The following is a 15,437-nucleotide window of genomic DNA, read 5'->3' as shown; positions in this document are numbered from 1 at the left end:
ACCAATGGTGTTCTTCTGAAAGTACTTTGAATTTAAAATTGAGCAACTATAATTTATTTTGACTAGTGCTGGATCTGCTAGTGATACCTAAATTACGATTATGAAGATGTCGTGGTCTAGGATTGAGCTTGTTAATGCTTTGTACTCAGTCAAAAATGGAGTCAAAAACTTGGGTCATCAATGCTTGGTTTCACTAGTAAAATAAGCATTATCAAGAAACCTTAAGTTTTTTTATCCTCGCGAGACTTAAAAAGACAAAAAAAGCAGAATTTTCTTTTGTTTATTATTCGGTTTGTGCATAGTCTTGCTTTTGTTTGTGCACATGTCAAATCTAATCTTCTATGCTTCGCGTATTGTCTTTGTTCATACTTTATATATCGTCACTTTGCTGGTGCCTTACTTCATTTCCTGAATTCAAGTATTTTAATGTAGTATTCGTGAATGGTTGCAAGACGGGTCAGAGGAAGGACGACAATTAGTGTAATTTTGGCAGTACACAAACTACTCTAAAGACATCAAAATCATACTTAGGGTGTCATGGACTTTCCAATAAAATCATCCGTTCAGGAATTCAGCTTTAAATCAAGTAGTTTAAAACGCGAATACCATAATGAACGGTTGAGAATCGCAAAAGTTAAGAGGAAAAATGGCAGCGAAGTGACTCACAACAACTCTTAAATAACAATGGTAAACCAAACAAAAAGTATCAAAGTATCAAGAATTTTTGTAGTAAAGAAGTATCAAGAATTTTTGTAGAAAATACAGACGGTTGAGTATTTAGTAGTATTATATATTTAGTAGTTAATGCGATGATATCTCCATTATTCTATATTTCTAGACTATAATTTCCACATAAAGATGTTGCCAATAAAAGAACTAGATTATCCTTCGACACAAAACATCCTTCCTCATCCTCGATAGTCAGTATCTATTCTTCCAGACTGTCCGACAAAGAATCAAATCTCTATGAAATAATGCTTTTATTTTATATTTTAAAGTTCATTTGTATATCCTGTTATCGATGTTAGGAAAAATTTTGATATTTGGGATTAACCGACTGGCACTTCTATGCCATTGACTGGCATTAAGTAATGTTATAGAAGTTAGCACAGTTCAGTTAACATGCTTGTTGACATGTTAATATGGAGATGTTTCTTGTGAAAGTCAATATGTTTGCGATCTTGCATGTAACATTAAAATGAAATTGAGTTTACAATTGATTTATCAAAGTTACATAAAGAAATTGCAGTACGCTGGCAGAGTATTGCAAAATCTTTAAATTATATTTGGTCTGATTGTGATTACCGTATCAGACAAACCGCTGTCAACGTTAAATATTTAATCACTTTATTGTACGTATAATTGTATCAACAATTTTTACTGTTATAACATTGAGGGATGTTATAGCAGTGTCAACATAGTGAACACGAACATTTTTTGATAAAGTTATTCAAGTCATCTGACAGCAATTTCATGTAAACATCGTAGTAAGCTATCCCTGCAAATGTTTGCAATTTACAACTGCTCTTTGTTAATAATTGTAAAGTACGAGTTTCGTCAGAAATTTTAAAAGATCTTCTGCAAACACTGGTTTTGGGAAATACGTGAACTTGTAAATCTTGTCATGATTAGTATTTTACTATTGTTCTTACAGTTTTTCTTACATGGCAATAGTTGCAGATTAAAACTGCGGTATGTGTTTGTTTGCTTTTGTTTGTTTTCTTTGTCTGTTTGTTTATTTTGTCATACCACTAACTTGTTGTTTAGTATTTTTCAGATGCAGAGGACGAGAAGATGTGAGAAGTGGAAATCAGTGCTGTAAGTGTTTCTATCATTCATCATATCTAACTATTTTGTTGCTTGTGTCTCTTTTAGAACGACGTAGGCTTGTGTCTCTTTTAGAACGACATATCATGATCAATTAACGTTTCTTACGGTAAGTGTAACAAATAAATGTTTAGACTTAGTGCTATCATAGAAACTTAAAAATCAAAATCTTTGACTTCAATTCTTTAATCGGTGTTTGCAGATGATCAATTGAAGATTTTGATTATACCAAAAGTATTAATTTTAGAGCAAAATCACATCTAAACCCTTCAACAAAAGTATGCACATAAACGAGTATTTGCAATATTCTAACTAAATTTGAGAGTTCCCTCGCTCTCGGATTTAGGAAAGAAGTTCTCAAAAAAGTCTATGTACTCCAAAATAGACTTCTGCCACCTATTTTGGAATACTTTTTGCAGTTGCACAAAATTTCACGCAGCGTAAACTTGATAGTCGTAACGATTTTTGTAATTAAAATAAGATCCTGCATAGTTTGTATAAAGTGCGCTTGAGTTGAGTGAGGACTGCATTGAACTCCAAGTATTCGAAACATTTATTAAGTATCCTTGAATTAATATATATTTTATTATTATTCGGCGTATTCGCTCATTTTTGGAGGTTTGTCATTGTAGAAGGTATTAAATTTTATGGAAAAGTTGTTTGATGGAGTTACAGATTGTATTTCGCTATAGTCAGTCATTTTTGATTACTGATTTTGCCACTCAATGTACTGTATATCAAGAAGCTAGCATACCAACTTGTACTCACTGCGTACCTATTTTTTGTAAAAATAATTAATCCTGCAAAAGAAAATGCTAGATTCAGACACTGACCTCTATAAATACGCTGAGCGATTGAACTGGATGGAGCAGCGTGGCATATAATACTTTCTTTCCTGTTATCCCTACGTCATAAGGTTGTAAGATATGATCAGATATTAAATAAATGTTTACGGAATATAATATTTTGTTCATTTATGGTACGAGACTTTGATGAAAGTCTAATTGGTTAATTCAGACAAAGAATCTTCTCATTTTATAAAAAAGATTCAACCACTTCTGTTTGCTAAAATGGCGCTCATCTGAAAGAAGATTGTTTTGTATATGATGTACTTGATAGTTTGATTTTCTTTGTGTTTAATTCACAAGTTTTCAGTGTTTCTCATCGGAAATGGGCTTCTTATTTTCGAAATTATTTAGCTTATTATTTTCCTCTGAAGGTAAGCATCTTTAAACATTTTTGTCCTTCGACTGTGTCGTTAAAACATAGAGTCGAGTTTTTCATCTTCACCACTGTCAAAACGATATTTTAATTCAGAATTCTGGAATTTATTTTCTGTTCATCATATTTTTGTAATCAGCATTACTTGTATGATTTCAATTTTGCTTTGCTTGCTTCAATTGTGAACTTTTTCTATTACGGTCAAATGTATGAATCTGAAAGCGAGCGAGCATTCATGAATTTGTCAAAAGTGTTGAGAGAAAGGCCGGCTGTTCCAACAGTTCAAATGTAGTTTATTTGAAACCAGAATTAGAAAATTCATTTTAAAACGTTGATATTTGAAACATGAACCAGTCTGGGTAACTTCATTATACATTATCAACATTTCTATAATGGATTTTCAGAGCACAAAGTTATTATAGTGGGACTGGATAATGCTGGCAAGACCACAATATTGTACCAGTTGTAAGTATAGATTTTCATCATTCAGCTGAGTATTAATGGAAACACAAAAGAAGTGTTTTTGTTTATGTTTTATCACTTGGAGATATTCTGTTGAGAAGCTGTATTTTTGTTAATTGTTAGCTAATCTAGTACTATATTACATTGCCTTCAAACAAAAAAGTAAAATTTTATATAAACAAACACAACATTGTGTGCATGCTTTTAAAAAAATTATGAGCTTTGATTAGTGTGTGTGTTAAAGGGAGTTCAATTTGTTTGTTTTATTAATAAATGAGTAGTTTGTTTTACTGGCAGTAAATGAAGCATAAATGAACATTGTGAAGAGTGGAAATCTAAAATAAATTTTATGTTGTTTTTTTGTGTGTTGTATCTTGTTACAGACTTCAGCCATACTTACATTAGCAGTCAAAGAAATGCTGTTATGATCCTTGTATTATTTCCCAATATTTCATTGCAAGCTTTCTTAGGTCACCAAAGTAAACTAATGAAAAATAGGGTCTCAGTTTGATATGGAGTGAGGCATTTTTGTTTTTATAGTACTAGTCTTGAAAACATGCATTAAACTAAGCTTGAAGATAAATGTAGTTATGAATATTTACTTTTTTTATGTAAGCGATATTTTTAAAATTTCACACCAAGCTATTTAGCTCCATTAGATGTTAAATTTGACCATACATATGTATAGTCACTTTACACTTATGCTGCTTATTGTATTAAAAGTCAAAATACATGCATTGACACGAGTAATTTTGTTTAGTTTAATGAATGAAGTGGTTCACACATCACCAACAATTGGAAGCAATGTAGAAGAGGTAATCCAGTGCCCTACATATAATTGTATTTAATACAGCATGGTAAACAATGTTTGTTGTAGACATATATAAAATGTCTAAAGAAAGTTTTCACAAAATTACTCAGAAAATATTTTGTATCTTGCTAAAATTATTCAAAAATGTATAGTAGATTTGGAATAGTGCAGCTGTATCAAAACTTTATCCAGACTAAATAAAGTCAAAACTTTATCAAAGTTACCAGAAAGTGAAATACTTTATCCAGGCCAGCTTGTAAATGTGCATATCAGGGTTCCCAGTATAGAATTTTGAAATGTCATGCCCATTGCTTCATCTGCCTTCTTAAATCTCCACATGTCAGAATACATTAACATAGTGGTTTTACGTAATAAGATATTTATGATGATCTTCTGGTCATGTTATGTTCTTGTTGTTGCTGGCACTTTCACATACATACTAAATGAATTTTCATTTTACAGAATTATCACCATTATAATGCTATTTTATATTCCATCCTCAATCCAGTAATTTTATAGTACAGTCAACTGTCGCCTTTCGGACACCTCGCTATTACGTACATCTTGCCATCAGGGATAGCAGCTAAATCTCCAAATGAAACTTGCTATATGTATTAAAATCACTCTTGTTTGACGGACTTTTTATACTAGCTATGGTACCTCGGACATTTGGTGTGGCCCCCAAGTAACATTTTCGTTGTTCATTTCTCGTTACAACAGACACTCTGGACGATTTTAATTTAACATCGTATAATAGTCAACGACGTATTTTTATTGAACGTGTATAAACGTAGTTTATGGTAAAAATGCAGTAGTAAAACAGAAATACAGTACAAAAACATTTTACAACATAACTTTGGAGATTCCATCAAACCTCTCTCCCGCTATGACGGTTTTGTTTCTATTGTCTAATATTGCTAATGATAGTATTTTTTGTAATATTTATCTCTGTATCTGTATAGCCATTTGTATTTCTCTCTTGCAGATAGTTTGGAAAAATATGCATTTTTTAATGTGGGATATTGGAGGACAGGAAGCATTAAGGTCTTCTTGGGATACTTACTATGCTAACACTGAAGTAGGTCTATGTTGTACTATATGTTTCTATCAAATATGATACTGGTAATGGTGTCAGCTGTCACAAAATTTTTTTGTAAATGAAATTCTTTCATTTGTTTCAGTTTGTAATCATAGTAATTGACAGTACGGACAGGGAAAGATTAGCTGTTATTAAAGAGGAAATTTATGGAATGTTAGCAAATGAAGTAAGTTGAAAAATGTCAGAATTTTAACCAACTTTATACGATACAAATTACCATGGCGTCATGACTCTGACGTAACTTGACAAGGTTGAGAAATGATCTTTTCTGTAGTTTATGCCGGGTTTTTTTCATTTTTTTGTTGTTGCAAATGTGTCAGACCCAAAATTTGTTTTAAACAATGAATTCTTGTGTTGGAGGGGAATTTAAACCCGTTAGGATTTTGTCCTCCCATGCACTGGGGGGGGGGGATTTTTTTTCATTGCGGCAAATCCAAATGGCTGTGTTGCCTTACACACATGTATTTATGTCTTGACTGTCCCCTTGTTTAGTTGAAAATACGCGTTAAGTTTTTTATGCTGTATTTTTTAGCAATTAAAAAACGTTAGTGACTTATTGTTTTTAGCAATTGAAAAACGCTAGTGTATTATTGTTTTTAGCAATTGAAAAACGCTAGTGTGTTATTGTTTTTAGAAATTGAAAAACGCTAGTGTGTTATTATTTTTTTAGCAATTGAATAACGCTAGTGTGTTATTGTTTTTAGCAATTGAAAAACGCTAGTGTGTTATTGTTTTTTAGCAATTGAATAACGCTAGTGTGTTATTGTTTTTTTAGCAATTGAAAAACGCCAGTGTGTTATTGTTTGCGAATAAACAAGATCTAAAGGTACGTAATTTGTATTACAATCATTCAGTTTGACGACAAGTACCGTTCTTTGTAAACTACGCAGTTCACTTAGACATCGCCCTAATCCTAATGTCTTGAGAAAAATAGAGAAAAACGTTCCAAGGTCAAAAAGTCCTGAGGCTAGGTTTACGATTAAACGTGAGACGTTTTGACTTGGGGATGCTTCGACTGGTAATCAATCCCCCTCCCCGCCAGTTGAATGGATCCTAATTCCGCGTATCTACGTAGTTTGTCTGTTGTACGCATGACGCTTGTGACGTAGTTTTGTGGCTACGTATATTCTTATAAAAAGGAATGCATTCTTTCTTTCTTTGGATTCAACGATATTATTAGTCATTGGATGCTTGCTTTTGGAAATTTACTGTTCTGTTGATTTCTTGAATCTCTGACTAGCCTTTACAACTAGTAATGTTACTCAAGACTTGCGTTTACTTAGAAATAGCAAAATGTTGACTGTGTTTGACCGTAACTCATTTTTTCATCATCATTTATAGGGATCCATGAACTCGGCTGAAATCTCACAGCAGTTGAATCTAACTGCGATTAAAGACCATGGTTGGCATATACAGGTAGCTAAATAGATCAGTGCCGTGCAACTTAGTTTTGAAATAACGTCATGTTTTTGTGGGGAAATGTTTATTGTTTATGACCCTCTTTTTCAGGCATGCTGTGCGTTAACTGGAGAAGGGTGAGTTTTTAATGCTAAACCTATTGATTAATATAAGTCTATGAACCAATAGTGACGACAGGGCGACTACCCCCGTGTATTAAAATGAATTAGGTTATGGTCACTAGCTAACTGTTCGCTATTCTGCACTTCAATTTAATATTAATTGTGTACGAGGAAATGTGTTTGTAGCAACTTGTAGGTCATTGTGATAAATGTTTCTAAAAAAAGAATGGTGGTCATGTTACTCATGTTACTCATGTCACTCATGTTACTCATGTTACTCATGTCACTCATGTTACTCATGTTACTCATGTCACTCATGTTACTCATGTTACTCATGTTACTACTTGCACTAATTACTGCCAGTCTGTTGTCACAAAAATAAGTTTCTGGTAAAATATGCCTTGTAAGTTTTAATATGGAGTTTAATCAATGTCAACAGTTTTTGCCGTCATTCCTATGAATAAATTCTATCCATTCTTTAGTTTGTATTCCGGTCTGGAGTGGATAGTAAACCACAGGAAAAGATAGACAAAATGTTACCTGACACTATAACATAGTCAAATGATGCCATTTTGTACTAAAGACATTTTGTATTCAGACTAAAGCCAGGATTACTAATATGTGTGATGCTGCTGGGGGAATATACGTAATCTATACCTGTTCTTTATGAAGAAGAGACCTCTAGAAATGTACTGATCTCGTATTTTCAATGCTAAAAAAGCATTGTGTTTAAACCAACGACGATTACAAAAATTGAATTTATATTGCTTGTCGAACATCGTCGTCATGTAACTACATTTGATTCATTTCTGAAAGTCTCTTATACACAACTGGTAGGGCATTCCTGATATTTTTAAGTCCATTCCTTATTACAACATCTCGCGCATGACATCTGCATGAAAAACAAGAGTTATATAATTTTGTTATCAGATTTTGAATTGAGATCCCGTTCCAATACTTCATAATTACCGTATTTCATGTGATCCGTTGCCTGTCCATGATTTCGTTTTTAATTTTCGAAGGTTTCGTGTTGCTACACAACCAAACCATCGGATAACTTCAGATGCATACAAGCTCCATCCTTATATCTAATGTTTTTGCACGTATGTCCTATTCACTTATTGCGCATGCGTCGGGAACACGCTTGGTTGGTGTATCATAAAATATAGATGCATTCTTCCCTGCATGCTTATGAATTTTTTCGCTCATCAAGGTCGGTGGCAGGGATTGCTGTTATGTGAGTCTTCTGACGGCAAAATTTAAATATTCCCATTAAGGCATCATCTTCATAAAATACTTTTGGGATGATGGGAAAACGAAGTCGACTTCAAGTAAACCGAAATAAAAATGAGAAATGCAAGTACTGACCGCTTTTTGTGTTAGCTTGCACTCCGTCTTTTTTGCGGGGGTTTCCTCCGATGGTTATTGCCCGCAGTAAAAAGTCTTTCTTTGAAGTTTTTATCCGAGTATATTTGTCCAGGTGATGATTTATTCAAAGGTTTTTCCCCATCAAAAGAACAAAGTTCAAGTTACCCGTACAAAGCAAAGAAAAAAATTAAAATGATCAATTCCGAGATAACAACGGCCTTATGTACGCGATCGTACCTATTTTATAAAATTTCTTTAAAAAAATTTTACGTTCTTTGTGTTGTGTTTTAAACATTTTTTTTGAGTACATATTTTTATAAAATCTTAAAAACTGTACGTTCTTTGTGTTATGTTTTAAACATTTTTTTTGAGCACATATTTATGTAAAATCTTCTTATAAACTGTAAGTTGTTTGTGTTGTGTTTTAAACACATTTTTTGAGTGCCTATTTATATAAAATCTTCTTAAAAACTGTACGTTGTTTGTGTTGTGTTTTAAGCATATTTTTTTGAGCACATATTTATATAAAATCTTCTTATAAACTGTAAGTTGATTGTGTTGTGTTTTAAACACATTTTTTGAGTGCCTATTTATATAAAATCTTCTTAAAAACTGTACGTTGTTTGTGTTGTGTTTTAAGCATATTTTTTGAGCACATATTTATATAAAATCTTCTTATAAACTGTAAGTTGATTGTGATGTGTTTTAAACACATTTTTTGAGTACCTATTTTATAAAATCTTAAAAAACCGTACGCTGTTTGTGTTATGCTTCAAACATATTTTTTTGAAGGAAAACAATGTTCTAATCTTTTGATGGATTCAACAGTTGACTATTGTTTGTATTGATTTTCCTTGTAGTGTCTTAGGGCCTCCACAGACTAGGTATTTTGTCGTCGACAACTAAATGTAGTCTACAAGCAACAATTTTTCGTGATTGCGGTTTCCCTGGCAAAAAAGGGAAACCGCTTGTTATCGACAACTACAATTTTACACGTTTAGTTGTCGACAACTTATTCCACAGACGGTAGTTTACTTGTCGACTACCTTTACGTGTCGACTACCTTTACGTGTCGACTACCTTTACGTGTCGACAAACTTTACGTGTCGACTACCTTTACGTGTCGACTACCTTTACGTGTCGACTACCTTTACGTGTCGACTTCCTTTACGTGTCGACTACCTTTACGTGTCGACTACCTTTACGTGTCGACTACCTTTACGTGTCGCCATCGATGATCAAATTTACGCCATGACAGCATAGTTAAGACATGATACGCAAATTTACATAGTTTTTTTGTGAGGTACAAAGAAAGCAATAAGTCTAAATAAATGGTATTTAATAAGTAAAGATAATAATGACGACAATTACCGTTACTTTCAATAAACACTATTTTCCGATATTTTTATCGGTACTATCAAATTTTCGATATCAGCATCAACCGATCAATCGACAATATTTACAGATTATTTCAATTAGTATTATTTTAATAAATACCGACAGTTTCAATATTTACCTATAGCTTTGTCCAATATCGACAAGCTTTACTTGTTGGTCAGTATAATACAGGTGTGTTTGACAGCCTCGCCAACTATCCGTAGGCCACTCAAAATCCATAGTGGCACAGCTTGGTTTTTTGGGGGTTTTGGTCTCAGCAGGTTATTTACTAAACCTTTCATAAAACATTTTTCAAATAGGTATTGTCCACTCAATGACGTCCTGCATGACTCTAAACACAGAGCGTTCTCAAAGGCAAAATAACCCTTACTGATAACCCATTTGAGTGTTCAAGCTCAATGCTTTTTGTATCGCCAAACTGTATCAATCCCTGCTTGAATTGCAACATCATGTTGCCAATCAGGCAATGGAAATCTACAGGCAAGCACTTTGGCACCCTCTTTCATTTCAATAGCAAGTTTTTCTTGCAATTTTGGCATCTGAAAAATCACAGAAAGTAAGAGACTAAGTAACCAACTAAGTATTACCTGTTAAGGTAAAGTTTCATGGAATGGTACAAGAAAAAATGTCAAAATCTTAGACAGTTTTTAACGTTACCATTACATCAACACCAAAAATAACTACGGTGTCGAAATCTTTTAAATCTGCCTAAAAAACAAAAAATGTACCTTCATAATCAATAATTCATAACTGGGTGTATGAGAATACACCAAAGATGATCATTAGATTATTAGACATTACCTTCCAGAGATTAACACGTGAAAATGATGCCTTAGTATGAAGACCTTCAAATCTAGCCCGTATTTTGGAGTATAACACCAAAAAATAATTAAGCTCGTATCCAACTGCCTCATAACCAGCTCTTGCTGCAGCTAACACCTACAAAAAAATCAAATTTAATCTGTAATTAAGTATTTGTTTAGGACTTTTCTCAATCTTTAGATGGTGAACCAAAATTGATAACATAACCTATCTTGCACATTTACTCCCTACAAAATAAATTTGGAGCGATTACCATTATTCATTCCTTACATTATTGAATACCTTTATCAATAATTAACACTTGAATATTTATATGTTGAGCTGAATATACTGTCAAGAATCTTAGAACATTGACCGTGTAGACTTTGTGAATTTTTCACATACTTTTCAAACTTTAAACATCAAATTTCCATGAATTACGTTAAATGAAAAAATTACAGTAAAATTACCACCACACTATAGAATAATCAGTTTCTTACCACTCGACCATCTCCACTGCCAAGATCGACTAGACGACTAGTCTGACCCTTACACAGTTTAAGAATATTTTGTATCTGAGATTCAGTAGCTGGCACAAATGGTAGGCAAATCTTGCGAAGAGCTGGCGTTAAAAATGGTAATGTTCCCACGACTAAACCTGCGGCAAGAGTTCCAGTTATGCCTAAGGCTATCATACCTAATCTAGATGGTACTTTAACTACTTTTTGATTCGAATTATGGGTTGTGTCAGCCGCATCTTCAGTGGCAGAATCCAGTTGAAGTTGATGAAGTAGTCGTTCCATGGCTATTAAAAGACGCCTCTTCGCGGCGTTTTAAATTTGAGGCATTTTCCCCAACAACACAACTATAAACTTAAAAGATATTACTGTTATTATTGTTATATGGAGCTTTTTGGTTTTTATGAGCACCGTTGAGCCAGCGATTGCATGAACTCAGTATATGAAGAACTTTGTGTAAAGAGGTGTAAAGTAGCGGTTCAAATTCAACAAAATATTAAATCTTGTGAATCATTCATTCTTCATCAAAATTTACTTTGTTGTGTTTGTTGGACAGATTCTAAATTAAACAGAGAAAACATGTCTTATGTTTCATCAGATCCCTCTAAGCCTGAAAGGTGTGTTTTGCTATTTGACGTTTACGTAAATTTCGATAAATTATATAAAGTAACGACTTCTGGCTGAGAGCCTAAGACTTGCTCTCTTTATTCATTCAACTTTCTCTACATCAAGAAATTTTGCTTCTTTTTTTGTCCTTTTAAGATGGTATATTGTCTACCCATCTTATATAAACAGCAAAAAAACAATAGCAGAAGGAAGAAGGATCCCTAAAGAAAAGGTATATTTTATGGCACAGGGTCAATAAATATATTTGACTTATGGGCAACTCGTGAAGTCTAAACACTCAACAACCCAGCCCATCCAACTCTGCCTAATACCACAACCAACTTGATCCTAACTCTAACTATTGCACTGAAGACCGTGCTATCTTTCTCTGATGGCTGCTTTGCAGCAAATGCAATGCATTCATCTTGAAATGGTCTGTGTAGGTTGTGCCAAACTGGTGGGAGGGCTAGAAAATCAATCAATTGAACTGTGCTATAGCATTCCAGTGCAAATTATCCATTTCATGTAAATTGCTGTGCCAAACTGGTGGGTGGGCTAGAAAATCAATCAATTGAACTGTGCAATAGCATTCCAATGCAAATTATCCATTTCATGTAAATTGCATAGGCATGTGAAAATCCTACAGTAAATGAGATAAAAGATGTCTGTCAAAGTCAAAATCTGAACTGTTCGGTTGAAGTAAGTGTTGAGTTCATATTATACAAACCTATCAATGTTTTTTTTGGAAGATATATTTTCAAAAATATTTTAGAACAAGCAATATCCTAGGGATAGTGCGAAAGATGCATTATGCAAAGGAAGAGTAAGGGTACAACTGAAGAATGCAGAAGGAAATCCAATTAATGTGTTATTCAAATGTAGTAAGTTCAGCTAAATGTCATACTTTCCTATTATTTTAGTACAAATTTATTTGATATCCTTCATAATTCTATTCTCCCATTGACCACAGCAGGTTGTTTCTTTGATCAACCTTATACGGACTTTCATTATTCATCTCATTGAGTTGCAATCATTTTTTTACAAATAAGAACTATTCACTGTCATTTTTTGTGCTATGGGCTATAAATGTTCATGGTTTTGTATTTGAAAGGTTTGCTTTCCTAATTTGGAAGTCATTCAGATAAAGGAAATATCAAAATTCAAGTCGTTTGAAACTCCAACATATGTGTAGCACTTTTGACTACATGTGCAGTGAATTTAATCTTTCTATCACTGTGGGACTATCGCATCCTGTACATTTCTTGTATTTATGAAGCTTCTACTACATCCCATCAATCCTCTGTTTTATAGAAAAAGACCTTTTTCTTTATCTTGGAGAAATGATACCTAAATTAAAAAGTAGACAGGGCAAAACACAGCAAGGTGACTTAGCTAGTTCACAGACCTCTGTTGGAAACACAAACAAAAAGAAAAAAGGCAAGAAAGGAAAAGGAAAATAAACGATGTTATTTTTCATACTTATTGAATAAACATGAACTGGATCCTTGCTGTGAATTGTGAATATTAATAAAGTTACCGTTTATGAGAAACGAGAGAAAATTGAAATAACATTTATCACCCACGAAATATTCAACATATTTTGTCTGGCTAACTGTCGACATTAGTATAGTATATCCAGTCTGCATGTTTTTTAGTCTTACTATGTAAATTTCAGAACTTTAGCTACCATTGAACAATGGTTTTTTTGTCATTTTTTTGTCGTTATTGAACCACAGGATTGAACAGAAAGAAATTTAAAGTTACAAAAGAGGATTACGTAAATAAATGGGCTGGCTTCGCTACTGACTGTTAATTTACACGAATTTTCTCTATTGATCTGTCCTGTGATTTAGAAATCGTAAACATTTTAACAAGTGTTTTATCAATTAAATAATTGCAACCACAAAGCCGGATATTGCAACAACAAATACCAAATAACACGACTGCACGAGAGATTTACAACGATGTTTATTGAACATACAAGTCTCGAGTGGCTTTGTGAAGTTTTTCTCCAAAATCTGTAAATGTTTTCTTCATTTAAGCGATACTTTTTCTTTTGGTAGTATGTTCTGATAAGATTCGCCAGTTGCAAGAAAATGTTCTCATTTTGCGAATATGGCGTGATTTTAAGTTACAGCATTTTTCGAATTGCTGAAATTTTAAAGTCTCGATGAGAAATTTTAATGCAGCTAAATAACTCTTGTCTTAAATAAAAGACCCTCTGCGTCTTATCTGCTTAAAAGTCTTTGTGTGTTTATTTATGTTTTTACAGATGTAGTTATCAATACAACAAAGGCACAAAGCACCTTAAAGTTTTAAAAGGTTCCTCGACTTACGTATAATATTGCTGCATGCCTTACTTGGTAGTGCATGTTCATTTTTTTAAGTTAAAAATAATCGTTATTAAAAGACACGCCAGCGATTTTAAACTAATTTTCGACAATCTCAACTTACAACGCGAAGAAATCAAGCCTGAAGGGAAAATCCTTGCCATCAACACACTTTATTTTGTTGATCAGTACTTTGTTTCAACGATCACGGTATTTCGGTGATGTACTATAATTATTTATCATCGCACGTTATCGGAGAACCCATTTATCGCATATGAATAAAACAAAATAATATAATAAAGTAATAAACTCTTTCTTGTAAATTGCGTTGTCAAAATTATAGTTTCTATTTGTTGACTATCTCCTACGTAATTGCTCTAATTAGTTCTTCGGCAAATATGCGATAGGTGATATCCCAATTCACTAATTGCAAATGAACAAAAAATATATAAAAGAATTTTGTTTTTTGGTATTTTGTATCCTCTATATTTTGTTGAAAACCAATTTCACATCTGGTACTAATACCACAGTGATAAAACTGGCTTTGTTGTCCAGTGTACGGTGTTTACCGTATAAAACGACAGCTCCATGCGTGACATTTCATCAAGTTGTTTTGTAAAATTAATGAGTATTTCATATCAAAAATAGCTACTCACGAATTAATTATAGGCCAATTTCATTTCACTACCACAATGCAATGAGGGTGCCATTAATTGTTTCCTATCATGACGTCACAAGGTTTTCTGTTCTCTGGCATTCGTAGCAATTTCTGGGCACATATAATTCGAAACTTATTAGTTACTACATAAAAATGGCAATTCGAATTTTATCATTTTTCATTAGGTTGTTAAGTGTGAAGCTTTCCTTGCCTCTTTCTATAGCGCACAGTAGAAATGTTTCGATGTGTCGTAATTGACAAGATTACAGATTCGTCTGTCCAATTAAATTTTTCCTTCTAAAGGCGACGTTTAGTAAAGGTAACCAATTGAAGTGCCAAGGTCAGACATTTAACATGCAAGTATCTATCAACGAGAAAATAACGATTATGATGCTCCAACACTGTGTATAGGAAATTATGGCTACCTGTAGTCACTATTCATTAGCGTATGTAATAATCAACCCCCTTGCTGACCGTTGTATTGAGTTGTGTAAGATGTGACAATGCCTTCGATTTCCGGAATTTAACCGCCTAAAATTTAACAAAGATATGATTTTTTTATTTGTTCATTAGCACAGGAAATTGTAAAATGTTCAAAGTCGCTGAAGATTACACGGTTTTATTCCAAAGCCATCATCAGAGAATATATAATATATTAATCCTTAATATTTAGGATTAATATATTACACGGTTTATCGTATCATAATGTCGTCCAATGCACTGCTTAAGTCGGTCAGTTGAGTGGACAGTAAATTATACGGAACGTAAAAAAGTAAAAGAAGATGCCATCCCTATAATTGTTATCGACTTTGGATTCT

General features: G+C 33.2%; 3 protein-coding genes across 3 annotated transcripts; 2 read left to right on the top strand and 1 right to left on the bottom strand.

Annotated features, from left to right (window-relative positions):
* Positions 1-2,740: 2,740 nt before the first annotated feature.
* LOC124433667 (ADP-ribosylation factor-like protein 5B) lies at positions 2,741-7,716 on the top strand. Its single transcript, XM_046983446.1, has 9 exons — positions 2,741-3,046; positions 3,453-3,513; positions 4,271-4,325; positions 5,307-5,399; positions 5,503-5,586; positions 6,196-6,246; positions 6,762-6,836; positions 6,930-6,955; positions 7,423-7,716. The coding sequence occupies exons 1-9, from the start codon at positions 2,998-3,000 to the stop codon at positions 7,466-7,468; spliced, it is 540 nt and encodes a 179-aa protein (XP_046839402.1). The 5' UTR covers positions 2,741-2,997; the 3' UTR covers positions 7,469-7,716.
* Positions 7,717-9,607: 1,891 nt separating this feature from the next.
* Positions 9,608-11,310, bottom strand: LOC124433649 (ATP synthase subunit C lysine N-methyltransferase-like). Its single transcript, XM_046983425.1, has 4 exons — positions 11,008-11,310; positions 10,508-10,645; positions 10,364-10,414; positions 9,608-10,245 (listed from the first exon to the last, which is right to left on the bottom strand). Exons 1-4 carry the CDS (start codon positions 11,308-11,310, stop codon positions 10,102-10,104), a joined length of 636 nt encoding a protein of 211 aa, XP_046839381.1. The 3' UTR covers positions 9,608-10,101.
* Positions 11,311-11,454: 144 nt separating this feature from the next.
* On the top strand, positions 11,455-13,448 carry LOC124433656 (signal recognition particle 19 kDa protein-like). Its single transcript, XM_046983437.1, has 5 exons — positions 11,455-11,642; positions 11,788-11,863; positions 12,259-12,330; positions 12,404-12,512; positions 12,943-13,448. Exons 1-5 carry the CDS (start codon positions 11,455-11,457, stop codon positions 13,089-13,091), a joined length of 594 nt encoding a protein of 197 aa, XP_046839393.1. The 3' UTR covers positions 13,092-13,448.
* Positions 13,449-15,437: the final 1,989 nt, after the last annotated feature.

The sequence above is a fragment of the Xenia sp. Carnegie-2017 genome, unplaced genomic scaffold (genome assembly GCF_021976095.1).
Source record: "Xenia sp. Carnegie-2017 unplaced genomic scaffold, XeniaSp_v1 HiC_scaffold_1, whole genome shotgun sequence".
In the NCBI taxonomy this organism is placed as follows: domain Eukaryota; kingdom Metazoa; phylum Cnidaria; class Anthozoa; order Malacalcyonacea; family Xeniidae; genus Xenia; species Xenia sp. Carnegie-2017.
This window is presented reverse-complemented; position numbering and strand designations above follow the sequence as displayed.